The sequence below is a fragment of the Acaromyces ingoldii genome (assembly GCF_003144295.1).
Source record: "Acaromyces ingoldii strain MCA 4198 unplaced genomic scaffold FA10scaffold_5, whole genome shotgun sequence".
NCBI lineage: Eukaryota > Fungi > Basidiomycota > Exobasidiomycetes > Exobasidiales > Cryptobasidiaceae > Acaromyces > Acaromyces ingoldii.
In genome coordinates this window covers 1,307,089-1,323,097 of record NW_020290251.1, presented here as the reverse complement: position 1 = coordinate 1,323,097, position 16,009 = coordinate 1,307,089, and the positions used below count along the sequence as shown (strand labels likewise).

The following is a 16,009-nucleotide window of genomic DNA, read 5'->3' as shown; positions in this document are numbered from 1 at the left end:
ATTTTAAACAATTCTGAGATGAGAAGGTTCTGCAGGAACATTTCCTTCTACCCTTCCTATCCTCCACGGTCTTCCACTCGCGAGATGGAGCAGAGATGACCCTAGCATGAGCTTTCCGGTCCTTCACTGTCCTCTGTTCCCCTGTCCCCCCGTCCCCGTTTGCCCGATTCGATCCCGAGCAGAACGGTGAAAGACTAGGGCACTACATAGGTATCGGCGGCTCAGGAAATTCAAAGATGTGTTCTTCACTTGCGTTTCGCAATGCTTCTTTTCGATGTTCCGTAGGCTCGGGAACGGTAGCAAATCTGCGCTCGTCCCGGCCTTTCTTTTGACGAGCTTGATATGAGAAAAGGAGAACCCTTGGTCCTCCCCCCTCTCTCTGTTACAACCATACCCCCTCCTCCTCACTCTCTTTTCTCGGCCCCTTCCATAGGCGAAGACGTCTGTCAAAGACGACGACAGCCACCACGCTCCTTAGCATGCGGAACTCCACGCTCTTTTCATTTACTCTTCTGCTGGCTTCGGCCTTCATTGTCGTTCGGGCGGACGATCCCGACGGAGTATGGGGCTGGGCTAGCTTCACCCCTCGTGAGTGTCCGCATGCGAACGTGTTTGCGAAGGCAAGTTTGTGCCATATTCGAAGCTGACCTTGCTCAACAGAGACGGGATACAAGGAAACCACCTTCCCCGTCCAGGGCACGTCCAACCTGTTCGGCTACATCGATGATACGTACGACGCCTCCAAAATCAAGCGCGTGATTCTGCAGATCCACGGTCACGGTCGAGAGTGAGCTGTCGATCAAGTACACTGACTAGCAGAATGAAGCTGATACCTCCTTGTGCATTCATTAGCTGCTGGAACTACGCAAAGCACACCAGTAAGGCTCGCGACGAGGCAGCAGAGACGATGGGGCTGGACCCCACAACGGTTCTCTCAATCGCACCAGAATTTCTCGGCATCGGCGACATGAAGTCAGGCAGCTTCAAGGCTTCAGACAACTACCTCTGCTGGCTCGGTGACGACTGGAGCGGCGGCTATCAAAACATCCCCGACTGCACGCCTGGCACTACGAACGTCACTTCGTTCCAAGCAATGGACGCCTTGGTCGCTTGGTCGAGCGACAAGTCGCGATTCCCCAATGTCGACACCGTCGTTGTCAGCGGCCACTCGCTGGGAGGCCAATACGTGAACCGATATGCCGCGCTCGGAAAGCCGCCGCAGACGGACGGTGTCGATCTTGAGTACTGGGTCGGCAATGCCGCTTCCTATCTCTACCTCACCGACGCAAGACCTGCGAGTCGTGCCGATCTTCAAGATTGCCCAACCTACGACGACTACAAGTACGGCCTGACGACGCTTCGCACCGTGCTGGGTGCCTACGCGCCAACGTCTACTGGTCCTCTCGCATCGCAAATCTGGAACACCTACATCTCGCGCAATGTGCACACGGCACTAGGGCTGGCAGATGCAGGTTCTGGCAACTTGGGCTGCGAAGGCCTGGTCCAGGGCAAGTCTCACCGTGAGTACTGTGTCCTTCACTACCATTGTAATGGGCACACACTAACGCGCATGCGATAGTGGATCGTGGTCTGGGATACATGAACTTCATTCAGAGGTTCGCAGGTGGCCTGCCCCTCAGCCACACCGTCGAGTAAGTGATTCTGCTTCAGCAAGGCGAGCACCGAAGCTAAAGAAGACTCGACTCCACAGCTACTTCCCAGGTGTACAGCACAATGCCGGCAAGATGCTCACTCAGCCCACATCTCTCAAACGTCTCTTCTTTGACCGAAGCTCGGGCGGCACCACGCAGCCCAGCCTGGACGGTGGCAGCATCATGAATGGCACCGTACTCAAGTTCTGGTCGACCTCAGGCCGAGTCTCGGCAAAGCAGCTGGCTGCACTGGGACAGCACGTCGTCCAAAAAAAGGTGTCTTCAGGTGCTACAGCCTCTAGTGCGCATTCGTCACCGAATGCGACTTCGTCGCCATTGTCGCAGGGTACTGCGCGACAGGGCGTCACCTTGACTCCTTCATCAGCGTTAGCGGCACTGCCACTAGCCGTGCCCTCTCTCCTCGCTCTCTCACTCGCCTCGGTCCTCCTTCTCGTCGCTACCTTCTGAGAGGAGCATGCTTAGCACTGCCTCTATACCATTGATGCTCGCTTGTACTCTAAATTTTGCTTTCTTCCCGGACTAAGTCGGGATGTTGGCCTACATGTCACTGTCGTGTTGAATTATATGTCTTGTGCCATTATACAGATATACACAGAGGGTGTGAGAAGGAGCTAAAAATACAGTGGAGTCCGGCTCTCGTCAAAAGAAAGGTGTTCTTCTGAGCTCAACGCTGGGGCTCGGAACCGATGTCATGGGCACGCAAGTTCCGTTGGCCGTGACGAGGTGGAACGCATTGCGAAATTCTCGCTGCTGCAGCGATTCCATGGACGGCGATCTGACCCGTCTGCCAGGCGTCACGATGGGTGTGTTGTGTGCAGAGGGAGTGTACGGCAGATTGGGAGTGTGTGGCCACGGCGGGTTGGGAGGTGTGAGAAGCAGCAGAGAAGGAGGCGTCGTCTTGACAATGGGGATCTGAGGGCGGAAGGGCGATAATGCGCGACCATCGTCAGAACGCCGTGGTTCGTCGCCTTCATCGATCTCTAGCCGCAAGTCGATGATGCTCGTGTCCCACCATCCATGCCCTCCATCGCTTGTCCGAGGCGAGCCATCGGGCGGCAACTGCAAACGATTTGCCTGCCTCGTTTCTAGGAAGAAGCCCGAAGGTGCTACTTCGTCGCCGTCGTTAACGAAACTTCCTTGCCGAGAAACGGTCCGCGGCATTGACAGATCCGATGGAGCGTCGCTGACCTGTCGCAGCATCTCTGGAGCTACCAGACCGCCTCCCATGCCTCGTCCCCCAGCTGAAAGCTCATTGCGACCAGGGTGCGCGTGTGAGAGGTGTGCCGGCATCTGCGCAAAATATGGCACCATCGCAGGGGCAGCAGCAAGAGGCATTTGATACGGTCTGGATGGCGGGGTGAGGATCGCAGGCGATGGAACGGAAAGATCGTCCTGTTTGTGATAGCTAGTATCGAATGATGAATGCGTCGGAGAAGATGACATCGAACCAGTCTGCGCATGTTTCTCCAACGAATAGTGGTCGAGATGTAGGGGCAAGACCTGGGATTTCGTCTTGATGTCGTATGGGTGGGCTCCCCATTGCTGTGCCTGTGCCTGCTTTCTCTTTCTTCTCTTACTGTGCATGCAAACCAGAAGGATACAGAGGGCGCAAACAAAGACGACGCCGACGACAAGACCAGCGATCGGTCCAGCTTCAACTTTGACGTTCCGTGGCCTTGTCGATGGCGCCTGGCTCGAGGGTGCTCCCCCTCCGGAAGTAACGACGGCCGACATCTTCACTTCTCAGTCGTCGTGGGTGGTCGAAAGATGGTGAACCCGCATCACCTCCTTTAAGAGCTGTTCGCCAAAAGAGCAGTCCAGACTTCGCAATGACAAGGCAAAGCGGGTTGAAATTTGTCTTACGACCTTGACTCGATCCTCTTCTCAGGGAGGCAACTATTCGAAGCCCGGATCGGTGGGCAGGTCTGATCCGTCTGCCCATTTAGCATTGGCTTGGCTTCGAATCTGTCCGGTGTCTGATCATCTTGCTTTGGGCCTGGACATTGAGAAAAAATCACCGATGACATGTAGGTCATCTAAAGGTTGCTACTGTGACGAAGACGACGCAATAGTTGTCAGTGACATTCCAAAGCAAGGAGGGATAGGATTGGCGCGTGCAGCGGTCGACTTTCGCGCGTTGAAAATTCACCGGTTTGTCACCAGTATCCTTCGAAGACCAGAGAGGTAAGGGCCGTATGTGAACGTTCATAGTGGAAATTGTGAAGACATATATCATCGGAAACGGGGCTGTAGCTCAGGGGTTAGAGTGTCTCCTTCGCATGTTTCTTGCATTAACACGCGAAGAAGATTTCCTTCTTAGCAATAAGAGGAGAAGGTCCGGGGTTCAAATCCCCGCTGCTCCAAACTTTTTTTTTGCGTTTTATTTTTCTCTTTTGGGTGGGCTTGGCCGATCTCCACTGGTGAGCTTGAGCATGTAGAGTCCGCTTCAGTGTCGGCGAACCTCTTCTCTATCAGCTGCAGACCCGGCACACCCCTCTTCCCTGCAATGCCACGAGGCAAGGACGGCTCAAAACAGAAGCAGCAGATCTTAATTGGACAACCAACGCGGCCCCGTGAATAATCTTCGGAACTGTTGCCTCGCGTCAATGAGAGGATTTTTTCTTCCATTCTGTCCGCCAATCGTGTTCAGTGCGCACCCTTCCACGGCAAGGGCTGCTTCCTTTGCCAAGTTGCAACGTTGTCAACGAAAGATAAGAGCCACCGCGGCCTTTATCCGAGCTGTTATCAGCACCTCTCAAGCGGATGAACCATGCTTCGGGCAAACCACTTGAGGGCAAATGTCCATTGGTTTAGCCGTAGCTGTCATGTGGTGCAGGGCACCGGTTCCGATGGAGGCAGAACCAAACAGGAACATGGAGGTCCCGGGTCTACCTCGAGCGTCGTGATAAGCGGAGCTCAGATAGGGATTGCTGTATAAAAGGCGAGCCAGGCGACGAAAGAAGCAGACTCAACTATTTCCCAAGTCTGCAGAGGTGACGATCAAACAAACATGGCAAAGCAACACAAGCGTCTGGCTGCTGCACAGGTCGAGTCGGTCTGGTTGGACCTGGCGGGCGGTGTCGAGAAGACCAAGCAGCTGATCAAGGAAGCCAAGGCACAAGGTGCAGACGTCCTGGGCCTTCCCGAGCTGTGGCTGCCGGGTTACCCTTGGTACCTCTGGACGCTTCCATATGGTGCAACAGTGCCCTACACGCTCCAGTACCAGGCCAACTCCATGGCCTGTGATGGACCAGAAATGGCGGCTATCCAGGCAGCTTGTGCCGAGGCTTCGCTCACTCTCTCCTTTGGCTTCTCCGAGAAGCGGGGCGAGTCTCTCTACATGAGCAACGCCATCATCACTGCGGATGTGAGTGAAAGAGGTATAAATGGCCTGGACGGAAGCTCACGCACCCGACTTCCGAACAGGGCAAACTGGCGAGCTTGCGAAGAAAGTGGAAGCCGACCGGGCTCGAGCGTGTCATCTTTGGGGAGGCGCACTCGAGCGACGACTGCTTCCATAACGTCGTCGATGTCACTTCGGTTGGCAAGCTTGGCAATCTGCAGTGCTGGGAACACCTCCTTCCCCTGCTCAAGTACAACACTTTCCTCCAAAACGAAGATGTCCACATCAGCTCTTGGCCACCGATCTTCCCCCATGGCGGCCTGGAGCACTATGGCATGAGTTACCAGGGCATCAAGTCCATCGCGGCCACCTACGCCATGGAGGGTCAGTCGTTCACAGCCATGTCCACCGGCCTCGTCTCGGCAGAGGGAGCTAAGAAGATCGGCCTCGACTACGCGCTGACGGGTGGCTCTCCCCCACCTGGGTCCTTTGCTCTTCCACCGGGAGGCGGCTAGTGAGTTGAGAACCCTTTTCCTCTCAGTTCTTCTCAAGACAATGTTCTGACTAGCCGAATTGCAATTCAGCGCAACCATCTTTGGACCCGACGGACGCCAGCTGACCAAGGATCTCGACCCAGCCAAGGAAGGCTTCGTGTTCGCCGACATCGACCGGACGCTCACCTCGCTCGCAAAGCAGCTTGCCGACCCCGTTGGCCACTACGCGCGGCCCGACCTTGTCACGCTCTCTGTCAAGGGCTCAAAAGCGGCACCATTGCCCACAAAAGTGGCTCACGAAGGCAAAGACATCGATGCGGCTTCAAAGTCTTCGGACGACACGCTTTTCGTCCAGTAAGAGCGTGTCCGCAGGACCTTTAATCACCTTCTCATTCTTTGTACGCTTCTTCTCCTCCCCTTCCTGCTAATGTTGACTTCGACTTGGACCAAAGGCAAAGAACACACTGAGAAGGAGTGATAGCGTGGCTTGATGACAGGACAGGCGCATGAAACGGTCTGACCTTGAAGGAGTCAGTGTACAGACAAGAGGCTCATGACTGCAATACAAGGCCGCCGCGTCCCTTTCACAGCCCTCCGATATGGCACATCTCTCAAATTTTGAATCGTGTACTGTACAATTCATGGCTTTGTCTCACGTGGGCGGAGCATGAGGAGCAAAGTACTTGGGATAGTAATGCGGCGAGTACTTGTGTTTGCTGTCACATCCACGGGTCAGTGACGTCTCCAATGCTAAATGAGCTTGCTCTGCACTTACTTGTAGACCATAGCTGGTGGATCTATGAACCTGTGAGGGTACTGCAAGGAGACAGGTCAGCAGAGTACTTCACACTTTGGTCGAATGCGACACCAACCTGCCATGATGCTGGCACGGTCGAATTATCTATCTCCACCGGTCGAACATCCCGATCCGGATCGACGGCTTGTCCCACTGGCGGGACGAGTAGCTTGACCGTCTGCAGCTCTGTGTCCGATACGGTATACCGACTGACACGAACATATCCGATCCGCTCGAGCGCCCGGAATCCAATGTACTCGCACCATCGATTCCAGTCTGAAGGGTCCACATCTTGGATCTTGCCATCGTTGAAAAGGATGTCGTATGGATTGGGCCTCGGCGCATGGGGCTTCGTAACAACGTAACCGAGGAAGATGGCTGGGTGTGGGTAGGCTTCGCGCAGAATCCTTGCCAATTCCGTCGTTTGTAGCTCCCGATCCAGGGGATCTTCTTCCTGGCCGTTGTGGCTCACCACGACGTGTGTATGGACTCCCCAGATGTCGAGTACAGCGTGGATGGCCGGCGCTAGTTCGCCATGAGGCGATGGGAGAAGGTGGTGTGTCGAATTGATGATGGGGAATTTACTCAGCAGAATCGCACCCCATGTGTGCTTGTCGGGCCCAGGACCAATGTCGGCATACATGCCCAGGTCCTCAGCGAGGAATTGGGACATATCGCGGTTGCCAAACACAGTCCTGTGTAAATCTGTCTCGAGGAGGCCAACGATATCGAGCTCCACGTCTCGAACAAGATTCGAAATGCGGCGGGTGCTGTCCCACATTCCCTGATCCAGGCTATTGACAATATCGGTCAGCTTCTGTGCACAACGTCTCGAACATTTTCACTTACGAAAAGTGCACCGTCCAAATGCCAGCAGTGACGACTCGATCCTCCGATGAATGATAGGGCGTTATGGCGCTGGGCGGCACGGAACGAGCAGAGGGGACCATTCTAGCTGCAAGACTGAGGGCGACGAGGAGAGGTACGGTGAGATATGCAAGCCGCTTGATTCGCGCAGGCGAAGCCCTCGCTGCCGGGTCGACGAGTCCTTCCTTGCGCGAAAATAGTAGACCGATGGTGAGGAAAGTCAGCTGCACCACCATCATACTGCAAAAGGCATCAGTGTTTCTGTTATTGAAGTCTGAGTTGGAGATACTCACGCGCCTGTATGCTCTCGCATCACCATGGCCCCTGGAAGGAAAGCATATGCCACCGTTAAGACTTGGAGAAAGGCTAAGAGATCGGCCACAAGCCAGGCGCCGAGCATGATCTTGAGAGGGTGATGACGGCCAGCCAGACGTAAGATGGGGACCGTAAGTGGCGGAAGAAAGAAGGCGACTCCAAGCGCTCCCACAAACCCGCGCCAGGCTTCATATCGCAAGACAACGTAAGTAGAAGCGTAGCCCAAGATGTGGAACAGCGGGTTGGTGGCCATGGTGGGCACCACAAGGGAGACGAGTGTCGAGACGGCCGAGACGGATAAGAAATGGCGCCCATTTAAAATTGCAGTCGGTCTTTCAGAAGAGATTGCGTGAGTGGCTTCATATGCATCATTGTCTCGATTCCCTCACCCTTCAATTGGGAAGCCGGTCCACGTCCATGCAATGAGTGATCCAGAGTCGGAGAGGTGGACATGAAAGGCAAAGATGAGGGCTCCCAACGAAAGCGACGCGGCCCAAGCGCTCGCCAGTGAGTGGCGTGAACGCGCGAGCATGGGAAGCGGCCGGCTCTTGCTCGCAGCGTGTGTCGTCACTCTTTCGGAGGCTGCAGCAGCAGCTAGGATGAGACCTAGTGCATTGAGACCCCCATTTGTACCGTTGAGAAAGGGCCAGAAAGGATTGTTGCTGTGATTTGCGTACTTTGCCAAACTTGAAAAGAGCAAGCCGACGATCCACGCTGCGATACGATGCATTCAGTCAGTCAAGAGCACCTTCTTGAGTGTCCCTCTACGCAACTCACCAGTAGCCTTCCTCTCGACCTGAGACGTCTCCCATGCGTGAGACCACTCGAGTGCGCTGAGAATCGCGAAGCTCAGAGCCCCCAGTGCTGTGCCAAGCAGGCGTACGAGCTGGTCGTCGACTTTCCAGACACACATGCCAGTCAAGGAGAGGGCGTAGAGAATGGCAACGATTCGGGTATCAATGCTGCCGACGAATGGCGAGTCAGGTCGGCTCTCATCGATGAGCGCCCTTCGAACGAACGGGAGGAACGTGGCTGCCAATCCCAGAACTTGTATCACGAGAAGGACTTCGTGACCGCCAACACCCATGTTGTAAACGCTGAAGAAGAATATTTGGGGGTGAAGCGCCGTAAGCGTCGTCCACCAGCAGAGGGCTGGTGAGCCCAGTCAGCACGACAGTCAAACACGTTCAAATATATTTGCTCTCACCAATGTAGCATTCGGAAAGGTATGCGACAGCGTCTTTTGCCAAGGGGGGTTCTCCGTCATCCATAGCGTGATCTTTGACAGATGATGCGAGACTGCAGCGCGGAAAGGGAAAGATGGACACGATAGGATTACAATGGCAAGTCAGCACTGTACAAATTCCATGAAAAGACGACGGCAGTTGTCACGGGAGAATGCCCTTTGCGTACCCAGTCTTTGGCTCCTTGGTCATCTTGGATGTCGACGGCGGCTCGGGAGGAATCGTGCTCCATGCACCAGTCGACACGGCTTTGTATGTCCCACCGAGCGCCCAGGCACCGCCCCAAAGAGAGCTCCCTCCGTCGCCAGCGCTGCCCATGGGACCCGCCGGGCTCCGTGCCTCGACTATGTGGATCTCGAGCCGGGACAAGTCCCACATTGAGGCGCAGTCGAAGAGAAGATCCTGCAGCGAGGTGATCTTAGACCAATTTTCGAACGCCTGGAAATGCGGGGTCCTGCGACTCACGAATATGATAAGGCCCCATTCAAAGAATGCGTACTGGGTGTAGGCGCCTGGAATCTCCAAGACCTGCATCTCGATGTCCCCGTGAGTCCTTGCTCTCCTTTATACAAGGACGGCGATTCGATCTCACCTTGTGACGATAGAAAAAGTGCACCATGAAGGGCATCATGCCGAAGAAGAGGCCAGAGGCCCACCTTCGCATCTTCTTTGCCCGATCTGCCAGCGCGTCGTTTTGAGATGCGTTTGAAAGCTGCTCCTTATTGGGCTGCGTGGCCAGACTGCCGCTCGTTATGTACATCCATGGGGGCGTCAGGATCAAGTAGAGTGCCATGGCGATGTCGTGAACGTCGTGATCGTCGCTCGACGTAACGTAGACCCACCCGCCGCAGGCGATGGTTCTCAAAGCGCCGACCACTAGAAGGATGCGCGAATGGTAGGACCTCGGGTTGGAAAGCGAGACAAGAAGCGAGGAAAGCATAACGAGCATGAAACGTGGTCCCGACATGAGAGCAATCCCAATCTGGAACAGGTTGCGCTCCGGGTACCAGTCGCCAATTGTTGCGCTGACGCTGGGCCAGAACTCATCTGGCCAGCCGGCGACGCCGTTTTTGACAATCTTTTTGTAGTGCAGCGAGAGGCCCATGGCAAGGGCACTGCCAAAGGCCAGGAAGCCAAAGATGGTGTGGATATAAGAGACGACGGCGCCAGAGATCGTGATCAGTGGGGGCGGCCGCGGCCGCCTGTCGATGTCTGACGGCATCGTGGCGCAATTGGGATGATGGTGTTTCGCTGGCCAGCGGCGGCGGCGGCGGCGGCGACAACAGCGGCAGCAACAGCGGCGGCGGCGGCAATCTGCGAAGGGGCGAATGAGCCGGACTCGAGCGAGACGCGGTGGCCCATGCATGGGAGCGAGCGACTTCTTCGAGTGCACGTGAGACGCTACTTTTGACACGTGTGCGCAAGTTCTGAACGCCAAGGCTCAAGGGTTTTCCGTGCTTTGTTCCTCTGCACATGACTATCGATGTCAAATTAGGCTTACACTGTCGCTGTCCCTCCCGAGTGCGTTACGCCAAGTCCCAAGCCAGGCGACCGTGGCATCCATTCTTGCAATAATGAACCATCTATGTTTGCCAAGCAAGCCAGGCGACGCTTTTCCGAGGTGCTCTATTTCTAGGTCAGCGGCTGAATTTGCGCGAACTTCGATGCTAGAGGGGGAAAGCCTCGGTGAACAAAGCAGGGTCGGAATGCTGGTCATTGTCTGCATAGTGTCGCCCTGCTGAAGGAGCGAAGGCAGTGCTTTTGTTTCGAGAAGTCGCCTAGGGGCTCCTCTCATATACCTCTGCCGTTGCTAAGGGGCCTTCTTCCTCCGTATTCTCTCTTCCCCAATCCTGGCGACTTCCTCCTTGACCTTCATCTTTCTTTTCTAGCAAGATGTTCTCCGTCAAGCTGATCGCCTCGCTGGCCATGATGGTCTCAGCTGTCGCTGCACAGGGTGATCCGGAAGCTTTGGTTCCGCAGAATGCCGGAAAGCCTACAAAAAGCTGGACCCAGTGGACGCCCAAGCCAACGTATGCACTCGAAGACCTTCCCGACCAGTACATGGGCGGGAGCAACCGTGTGCCCAACCAGACAGAGACGCAGTCGGGCTGGAACAGGTGTGCGCGCAACAAGTGGAACCAGCAAAGCAAGTGCCAGACGGCCTGGCTCAATTCGCTTGAGGACTGGTGTATCTGGGGTCCCCCTGACGGTGGCGACATTGGCTCGACAGAGCGCGTGGCGGTCGCATACTGCACAACCAACAAGCACGGTACTCGACTGATCCCCGATGGCACCATCAAGGGCGCACATTTCCTCCAGACTGCCAACTACGTTCAAATCAGTGGTGTGGGCGACTTCACGACCATTGGCATTCCCGATGGTAGGTTTACGTCTGCACGGTTGCTAGTAGGACCAATTCATGCTGACCATGAGCAACAGGTGACGCTGGCGGCGAGATGGACCCTCACGGGGCAGATGATCTCAGCAACCCAATCGGTGGAGTCTTGTTCACCACGGCGAACCCTGCTTCCAATGGCGAGTCATGGTTTGTCTCGGAATGGACTAACTTCATGTCTTATGTGAGCATCATCACCGCCACCGCCACATACAGTGTTCCTCCGGCTCGTTGGCTGACCATTTTCCCTAGAATCAATTCTGCATGCGCGCGTGCTGGGGAAATAACGCAGCCAAGCACTGCGAGCACATCTACGACGTCATGGGCTGTCGATGGAATATGCCCTCCGAGCGAGGCTACACGGCCGACGTGTTCGAGTCGTGCGAGGGTGAAGTTGCGCCCTTCCAAGGAATCTACGGCGACTCCACCTTCAGGCAAGGAGAGGCAGTAACGCCTGAAGCTCATCCGCCTGCTCCTTCGTCCAATTGCCAGCCCATTTCGACGATCAGCCACGGTCTTCTCATTGCAACGTCTTCGTCTTCGTCTACCCCTTCGTCCTTTGCCACGTCGACGGCAACTGCCACTTCGTCTGGTGGCCAAGGTGGCGGTGCCACGACTACCCCGGGCTCTGCTGCCACCTCGCAGGGCGCCACAAGCGGTGCAGGGTCGCTCTCTATTGCTCCTCTCTCCGCCATTGCTGCCATTGTCCTCGGGGCTTTCCTGCTCTGAGCTATCGGCCTCTCCACACTCTCTAAAGGACAATCCAACCACTCGAATTTACATTTCTCGTAGCTCACGGTCGTCGTTTGCTTGCTTACTTCCCCTGCTTCCTGACCTGGATCATGCCTAGCATCACCCATAACATTATTAACATCCTTTCAAGTCAATCGCGAATCAGGACATTGCTTTCTGTTCTATTTACATCTATACGCCTTCACCCGAAAGACTGTTGCTCCTTCCAACACATGCAAATATGCAGGCTGTGTCGGCGGGGCTTCGTAAGACCTGAGAAAAAAATTGCTGGGCGTCGGCTGCCCGCGGTCCCAGATCGCGGTGTTTATTTCTGGTAATCGACCGGCAGGCGTTTGTTTTTTGGGCTTGCCATCGTAATGTAAACAGGGTACGATACACAGACAAGATCCGCAGACGACTTCCATTATGTGACCTGTCTCTCACTTACAGTCTCCTTCGTGCTCTGTACAGTTGCGTCTCTGGTGAAGCAATGGAAGGAGTAACCCAAACAGCAAGTTTCTACGCCGACGTCCTTTCTAGAGACTATCGCGAAGGAAGCATTTGGCGTCAGGTGAGGCCTGAGCCGGCCGTGAAATGCGATCTCGGCACGCCCCATATCTTGAGCAAAAACTCAAGCGAAAACCTTGCCGAAGAGGGCCCGGTTGGAGTGGCCCCTGTACGCCCTCGACTTTGTGAGGTGCCCTCGATGAAACTTTTTTGTGCAGACGCTTTTTCCTTCCAGACCTTCCCCCTTCAACAAAGCTATCTGCACTGAACCTCCATCCAAGTTCCGTTATCCTTTTGATCACAATGCGGACGTCTCACATCCTCAGCTTGCTAGTCTTCTCGTAAGTATACACGCACTGCGTTCGAAGAAGTTGGTTCTGACGGTCTCGTTCAGCTTCATTTGTAGGATTAAGGCCACGGATCATCAGCAGCAAACTATTCCCCGCTTGTCAGTGGTTTGTGAGCCGGTCAGCGTTCAACCCGTGTATCCCAGAACGATGACCAAGCTTGTGATGTGGTCAAAACAAGTCGCGGGCAGAGAAGAAGACTTGGCAAAAGCTTTCAACGCGAAGCAGAAGCAAGTCGAGGTCCTCTCTCAAGAGATCGAGAAGCTTGGACTTCCTTTTCGCGACCAGCCCTTCGTGGACCAAAATCTTCTTCGTAAAATTGCCGACAAGGGCGTTGAGATCGAAAAGATCCGCAGTGAAAAGCTTCAACTCCAGTTCAGCATCAAACAGCTATCTGCTCACCTTGAGGAAATCCAGGAGCAAATCAAGATCTGCAGGGCACCCTTGCGTGGAACTTTGAAACAGTCTACCGTCGAAAAGCACACTAAAGAAGAGGCCCAGAAGACTAGCAAAGAAGAAGCAGCCAACGGTGTTGCAACTACCCATGCAAGTTCGAGCAGATCGAAGCATAGCGCTCGGTAAGCTTCAGTAACGGTAGAGGTGCTTCAAAGTAAACTTGGCCTGAAAGAAGTGAAAAGATAAATGACCAATGGCGTTACCATTTACGTGTTGCAGAAGGCGCTCCCAACTATCTAGATCGAGACACTCCAACCATCTCATTGCACTTGTATGATGTGCCTCACTCAATTCTGCTTGCACTGCATCCATTACCGGGAACGTCACTAGCCTCGTCCCAAACAATGTCAAAGTCCACTGTCAAGCCATAAATAAGCTGGTGCTCTCTGCCACACTGGCAACATTTCGGTCTCAGCCGAATACACACCGAGAACCTCCGGGAGGAAGAGGCTTTACCACTCACGGGGCTTCCATGAGAATATTGGTGAGTAAGGAAAGCACTGCTTCAAAACAGTGGCACACTGTCGTCGAACGATACATGCACACTGTCGTTGAACGATACATTTACTCATGAGAGGGAGACGCTTGAACACCACAGAATGCTTTTAGCAGTGCCAGCGCCACCGTTGGCGTCATATGGGGCCACAATTTTTTTTTTTTACTTGAAGCCTTCGGCGCGCCACTGTGCCCATATGATCCAGACTGAATCCCCGGGACAATCGAGCAAGCGAGCGTCGACTCGGTCCACGAGCGAGTGGGCCGGGCTCAAGACACTGCCCAAGCTTTCACGAAGGACACTGAAAATCATATATAGAGGCTCGTTATTCGTTCACTCCTTGCCTACAGCACCTCCATCACCATCTTCCTGGCAGAATCTTCGCTCAAGCAACCGCACAAGAACAATCTCTGTGACTGCCGCTGTCTGTTTCTCGAAGATGAGGGCGTCTCCCTGCCTCATCTTGCTGGTATTCTGGTGAGTGCGCCTGGCTTTTCTTCGCGAGTATCTTCCGCGTCTTTCAAGCCAATATTGAAGTGACCAGCCTTCTTTGTATGATGAGCGCCATGACCTCCGCTATCGAATTGAAGGACCATACCCTAGAGATAAATCGTATCAAGGAACTGAACGCCATCATCCACGGCGTCTCAGAACGGGCATGGCAACTTTTAAACCGGATCAAACCTTCCCTGGACAAACGGATTGCTGAAAACAACAAGAAGCTTGAGTTTCTCACGAAAGTTGACGAGGTCCTCAAAGATCGAGCTGGCAAGCTGTCTTCCGAGGATGAAGCTCTCGCCCGTCAACTTGCCGAGAAGACTAAGAAGCTCAAGAAGACACTTGAAGAAGAGAAGACACAGCTTCAAAGCGAAGAGAGAGGCTACGACCTTGACAAGAAAGATGTCTTTGACTACCTCAGGATGTACCGAGACGACAAGAGTATGATCTTACGCAGACCCAGGATCAAACAGGCCTACAAGAGTTTCGTAAACGCAAACAAACAAGTCAGCGAATCCACTTCTGAACACAAGAATTTCGGCAAACCCAGACACAGACCATGGCAAGCTCCAATCAGGTTCCAACGCACTAATCATCGCCAAGACAAAGGAAAGATGAGATACCAACAAGTCGGTGGATCCACCTCTGGCTACAGAAGCTTCGGCAGACCCACTTACAAACCACGGCAAGCTTCAGACTGGGTCCAACGCACCTACCCTGACCAAGGCAAAGGGAAGATGAACGACCAACAAGTCGGTGGATCCGCCTCTGGCTACAGAAGCTTCGACAAACCCACTTACAGACCCCGGCAAGCTTCAAACTGGGTCCAACGCACTTATCCTGACCAAGACAAAGGGAACATGAATGACCAACAAGTCAGTGGATCCACCTCTAGCCACAAAAGCTTGGAAAATTTTAGACACAGACCACGGCCGGCCTCAATCTGGGTCCAACGAACTCATCGTGGCCAAGACAAAGGAAAGATGATTGATCACCACGATAGTGGATCCACCTCTGGCCACAACAGCTCCGGCGAATCCAGCAACAGACCGCGGCAAGCTTCAATCTGGGTCCCACGCACTTATCGTGGCCAAGACAAGGGGAAGATGAATGACGAATAACGATGCACCTATGTTACAGAAGAGGCCTCCCAGTCCTCTCAATCAAAAGGCCCAACGAAATCTTCCTTGCACGATCCAATGGCGAAGATCTCGCTCGCATCAACTCGCGTGCCCACGATGCGTAATCGTACCTTTCGATTCTTTACGATAGACTAGTGTAGAGTGAAAATTTGTGTGAGACGGGTCATATTCCCAAGTGAGAGAAGAAGGGAGGGGAGGGGGAGGAAACGCACCTGGCCATCGCTCGATGCAAACTCTGGCGGGTTGGAGTCTGGCTGGAATTTGTACTCCATCGGAAGCAAATGGGTGGACGTGAAGATGTTGAGCGGCCCAACCGAGGCGAAGAAGCCCATCTTGTTCACGTTTGTTACCAGCGCGTCCACCACCTCGCCTTTGAAGGGCTTCATGACGATGGCTGTGTACTTGCTGTTGAACTCTGCCTTGCCTTCACCGCCTGGAAGGATGGTACCCGAGCCAATGTCATGGATGTACATCACCTTGACGATATATCCCTGGATGTACGACGCCCTGCGATCAGTCCAAGGAAAGGCTCAAGTGACCAAGATAGTCAAGAGCAGCTCACAATGTTACCCGTACATGTCCCTTCGACTTCCGCCTTGAGCTGCTTGCGAAGGTAGGCATCTAGCGATGGGCCAAAGTACGAGGGGTGCAGCTGGATCTTGTGCTCGAGCTTCTTGAGGAAGAACATCTTCGAAGCCTGTCGA

General features: G+C 54.3%; 7 protein-coding genes and 1 non-coding gene across 8 annotated transcripts; 5 read left to right on the top strand and 3 right to left on the bottom strand.

Moving 5' to 3' along the window:
* The first annotated feature begins 147 nt into the window (after nt 1-147).
* On the top strand, nt 148-2,259 carry FA10DRAFT_268722 (hypothetical protein). The gene is made up of 5 exons (XM_025522446.1): nt 148-588; nt 661-787; nt 853-1,520; nt 1,580-1,652; nt 1,712-2,259. The coding sequence occupies exons 1-5, from the start codon at nt 480-482 to the stop codon at nt 2,118-2,120; spliced, it is 1,386 nt and encodes a 461-aa protein (XP_025375737.1). The 5' UTR covers nt 148-479; the 3' UTR covers nt 2,121-2,259.
* Nucleotides 2,240-3,687, bottom strand: FA10DRAFT_303494 (hypothetical protein). Its single transcript, XM_025525247.1, has one exon. It carries the CDS (start codon nt 3,405-3,407, stop codon nt 2,313-2,315), a length of 1,095 nt encoding a protein of 364 aa, XP_025375736.1. The 5' UTR covers nt 3,408-3,687; the 3' UTR covers nt 2,240-2,312.
* A 229-nt stretch (nt 3,688-3,916) lies between these two features.
* On the top strand, nt 3,917-4,036 carry FA10DRAFT_t39. The gene has a single exon. It is a non-coding gene; the product is annotated as a tRNA-Ala (tRNA).
* Nucleotides 4,037-4,546: 510 nt separating this feature from the next.
* Nucleotides 4,547-5,970, top strand: FA10DRAFT_268720 (carbon-nitrogen hydrolase). The gene is made up of 3 exons (XM_025522445.1): nt 4,547-5,040; nt 5,100-5,530; nt 5,601-5,970. The coding sequence occupies exons 1-3, from the start codon at nt 4,684-4,686 to the stop codon at nt 5,866-5,868; spliced, it is 1,056 nt and encodes a 351-aa protein (XP_025375735.1). The 5' UTR covers nt 4,547-4,683; the 3' UTR covers nt 5,869-5,970.
* A 95-nt stretch (nt 5,971-6,065) lies between these two features.
* On the bottom strand, nt 6,066-10,052 carry FA10DRAFT_244114 (hypothetical protein). The gene is made up of 11 exons (XM_025519331.1): nt 9,325-10,052; nt 9,198-9,260; nt 8,938-9,134; nt 8,696-8,787; nt 8,266-8,640; nt 7,878-8,202; nt 7,467-7,820; nt 7,156-7,413; nt 6,383-7,100; nt 6,286-6,326; nt 6,066-6,226 (listed from the first exon to the last, which is right to left on the bottom strand). The coding sequence occupies exons 1-11, from the start codon at nt 9,952-9,954 to the stop codon at nt 6,163-6,165; spliced, it is 3,117 nt and encodes a 1,038-aa protein (XP_025375734.1). The 5' UTR covers nt 9,955-10,052; the 3' UTR covers nt 6,066-6,162.
* Nucleotides 10,053-10,222: 170 nt separating this feature from the next.
* Nucleotides 10,223-11,984, top strand: FA10DRAFT_268718 (hypothetical protein). Its single transcript, XM_025522444.1, has 3 exons — nt 10,223-11,112; nt 11,172-11,311; nt 11,380-11,984. Exons 1-3 carry the CDS (start codon nt 10,626-10,628, stop codon nt 11,854-11,856), a joined length of 1,104 nt encoding a protein of 367 aa, XP_025375733.1. The 5' UTR covers nt 10,223-10,625; the 3' UTR covers nt 11,857-11,984.
* Nucleotides 11,985-12,669: 685 nt separating this feature from the next.
* Nucleotides 12,670-13,295, top strand: FA10DRAFT_261900 (hypothetical protein; the record flags this gene model as incomplete). The annotated part of the gene is made up of 3 exons (XM_025520090.1): nt 12,670-12,707; nt 12,773-12,825; nt 12,895-13,295. The coding sequence occupies 3 exons, from the start codon at nt 12,670-12,672 to the stop codon at nt 13,293-13,295; spliced, it is 492 nt and encodes a 163-aa protein (XP_025375732.1).
* A 2,027-nt stretch (nt 13,296-15,322) lies between these two features.
* Nucleotides 15,323-15,993, bottom strand: FA10DRAFT_272872 (putative DNA-directed RNA polymerase II chain Rpb7; the record flags this gene model as incomplete). Its single annotated transcript, XM_025523142.1, has 3 exons — nt 15,323-15,415; nt 15,518-15,796; nt 15,868-15,993. 3 exons carry the CDS (start codon nt 15,991-15,993, stop codon nt 15,323-15,325), a joined length of 498 nt encoding a protein of 165 aa, XP_025375731.1.
* Between the last annotated feature and the right edge of the window lie 16 nt (nt 15,994-16,009).

Excerpts from the sequence above, each read along its gene's own strand:
- FA10DRAFT_268722 (XM_025522446.1), top strand. The coding sequence starts at position 480 with ATGCGGAACTCCACGCTCTTTTCATTTACTCTTCTGCTGGCTTCGGCC. Across the intron at positions 589-660 it reads CTGGGCTAGCTTCACCCCTC|AGACGGGATACAAGGAAACC; the intron begins GTGAGTGTCCGC and ends CTTGCTCAACAG. Across the intron at positions 788-852 it reads ATCCACGGTCACGGTCGAGA|CTGCTGGAACTACGCAAAGC; the intron begins GTGAGCTGTCGA and ends TGCATTCATTAG.
- FA10DRAFT_303494 (XM_025525247.1), bottom strand. The coding sequence starts at position 3,407 with ATGTCGGCCGTCGTTACTTCCGGAGGGGGAGCACCCTCGAGCCAGGCG.
- FA10DRAFT_268720 (XM_025522445.1), top strand. The coding sequence starts at position 4,684 with ATGGCAAAGCAACACAAGCGTCTGGCTGCTGCACAGGTCGAGTCGGTC. Across the intron at positions 5,041-5,099 it reads ACGCCATCATCACTGCGGAT|GGCAAACTGGCGAGCTTGCG; the intron begins GTGAGTGAAAGA and ends ACTTCCGAACAG. Across the intron at positions 5,531-5,600 it reads CTTCCACCGGGAGGCGGCTA|CGCAACCATCTTTGGACCCG; the intron begins GTGAGTTGAGAA and ends ATTGCAATTCAG.
- FA10DRAFT_244114 (XM_025519331.1), bottom strand. The coding sequence starts at position 9,954 with ATGCCGTCAGACATCGACAGGCGGCCGCGGCCGCCCCCACTGATCACG. Across the intron at positions 8,788-8,937 it reads ACGATTCCTCCCGAGCCGCC|TCTCGCATCATCTGTCAAAG; the intron begins GTCGACATCCAA and ends TCCGCGCTGCAG. Across the intron at positions 7,821-7,877 it reads ACCGGCTTCCCAATTGAAGG|ACCGACTGCAATTTTAAATG; the intron begins GTGAGGGAATCG and ends CTCTTCTGAAAG.
- FA10DRAFT_268718 (XM_025522444.1), top strand. The coding sequence starts at position 10,626 with ATGTTCTCCGTCAAGCTGATCGCCTCGCTGGCCATGATGGTCTCAGCT. Across the intron at positions 11,113-11,171 it reads GACCATTGGCATTCCCGATG|GTGACGCTGGCGGCGAGATG; the intron begins GTAGGTTTACGT and ends CATGAGCAACAG. Across the intron at positions 11,312-11,379 it reads GGACTAACTTCATGTCTTAT|AATCAATTCTGCATGCGCGC; the intron begins GTGAGCATCATC and ends CATTTTCCCTAG.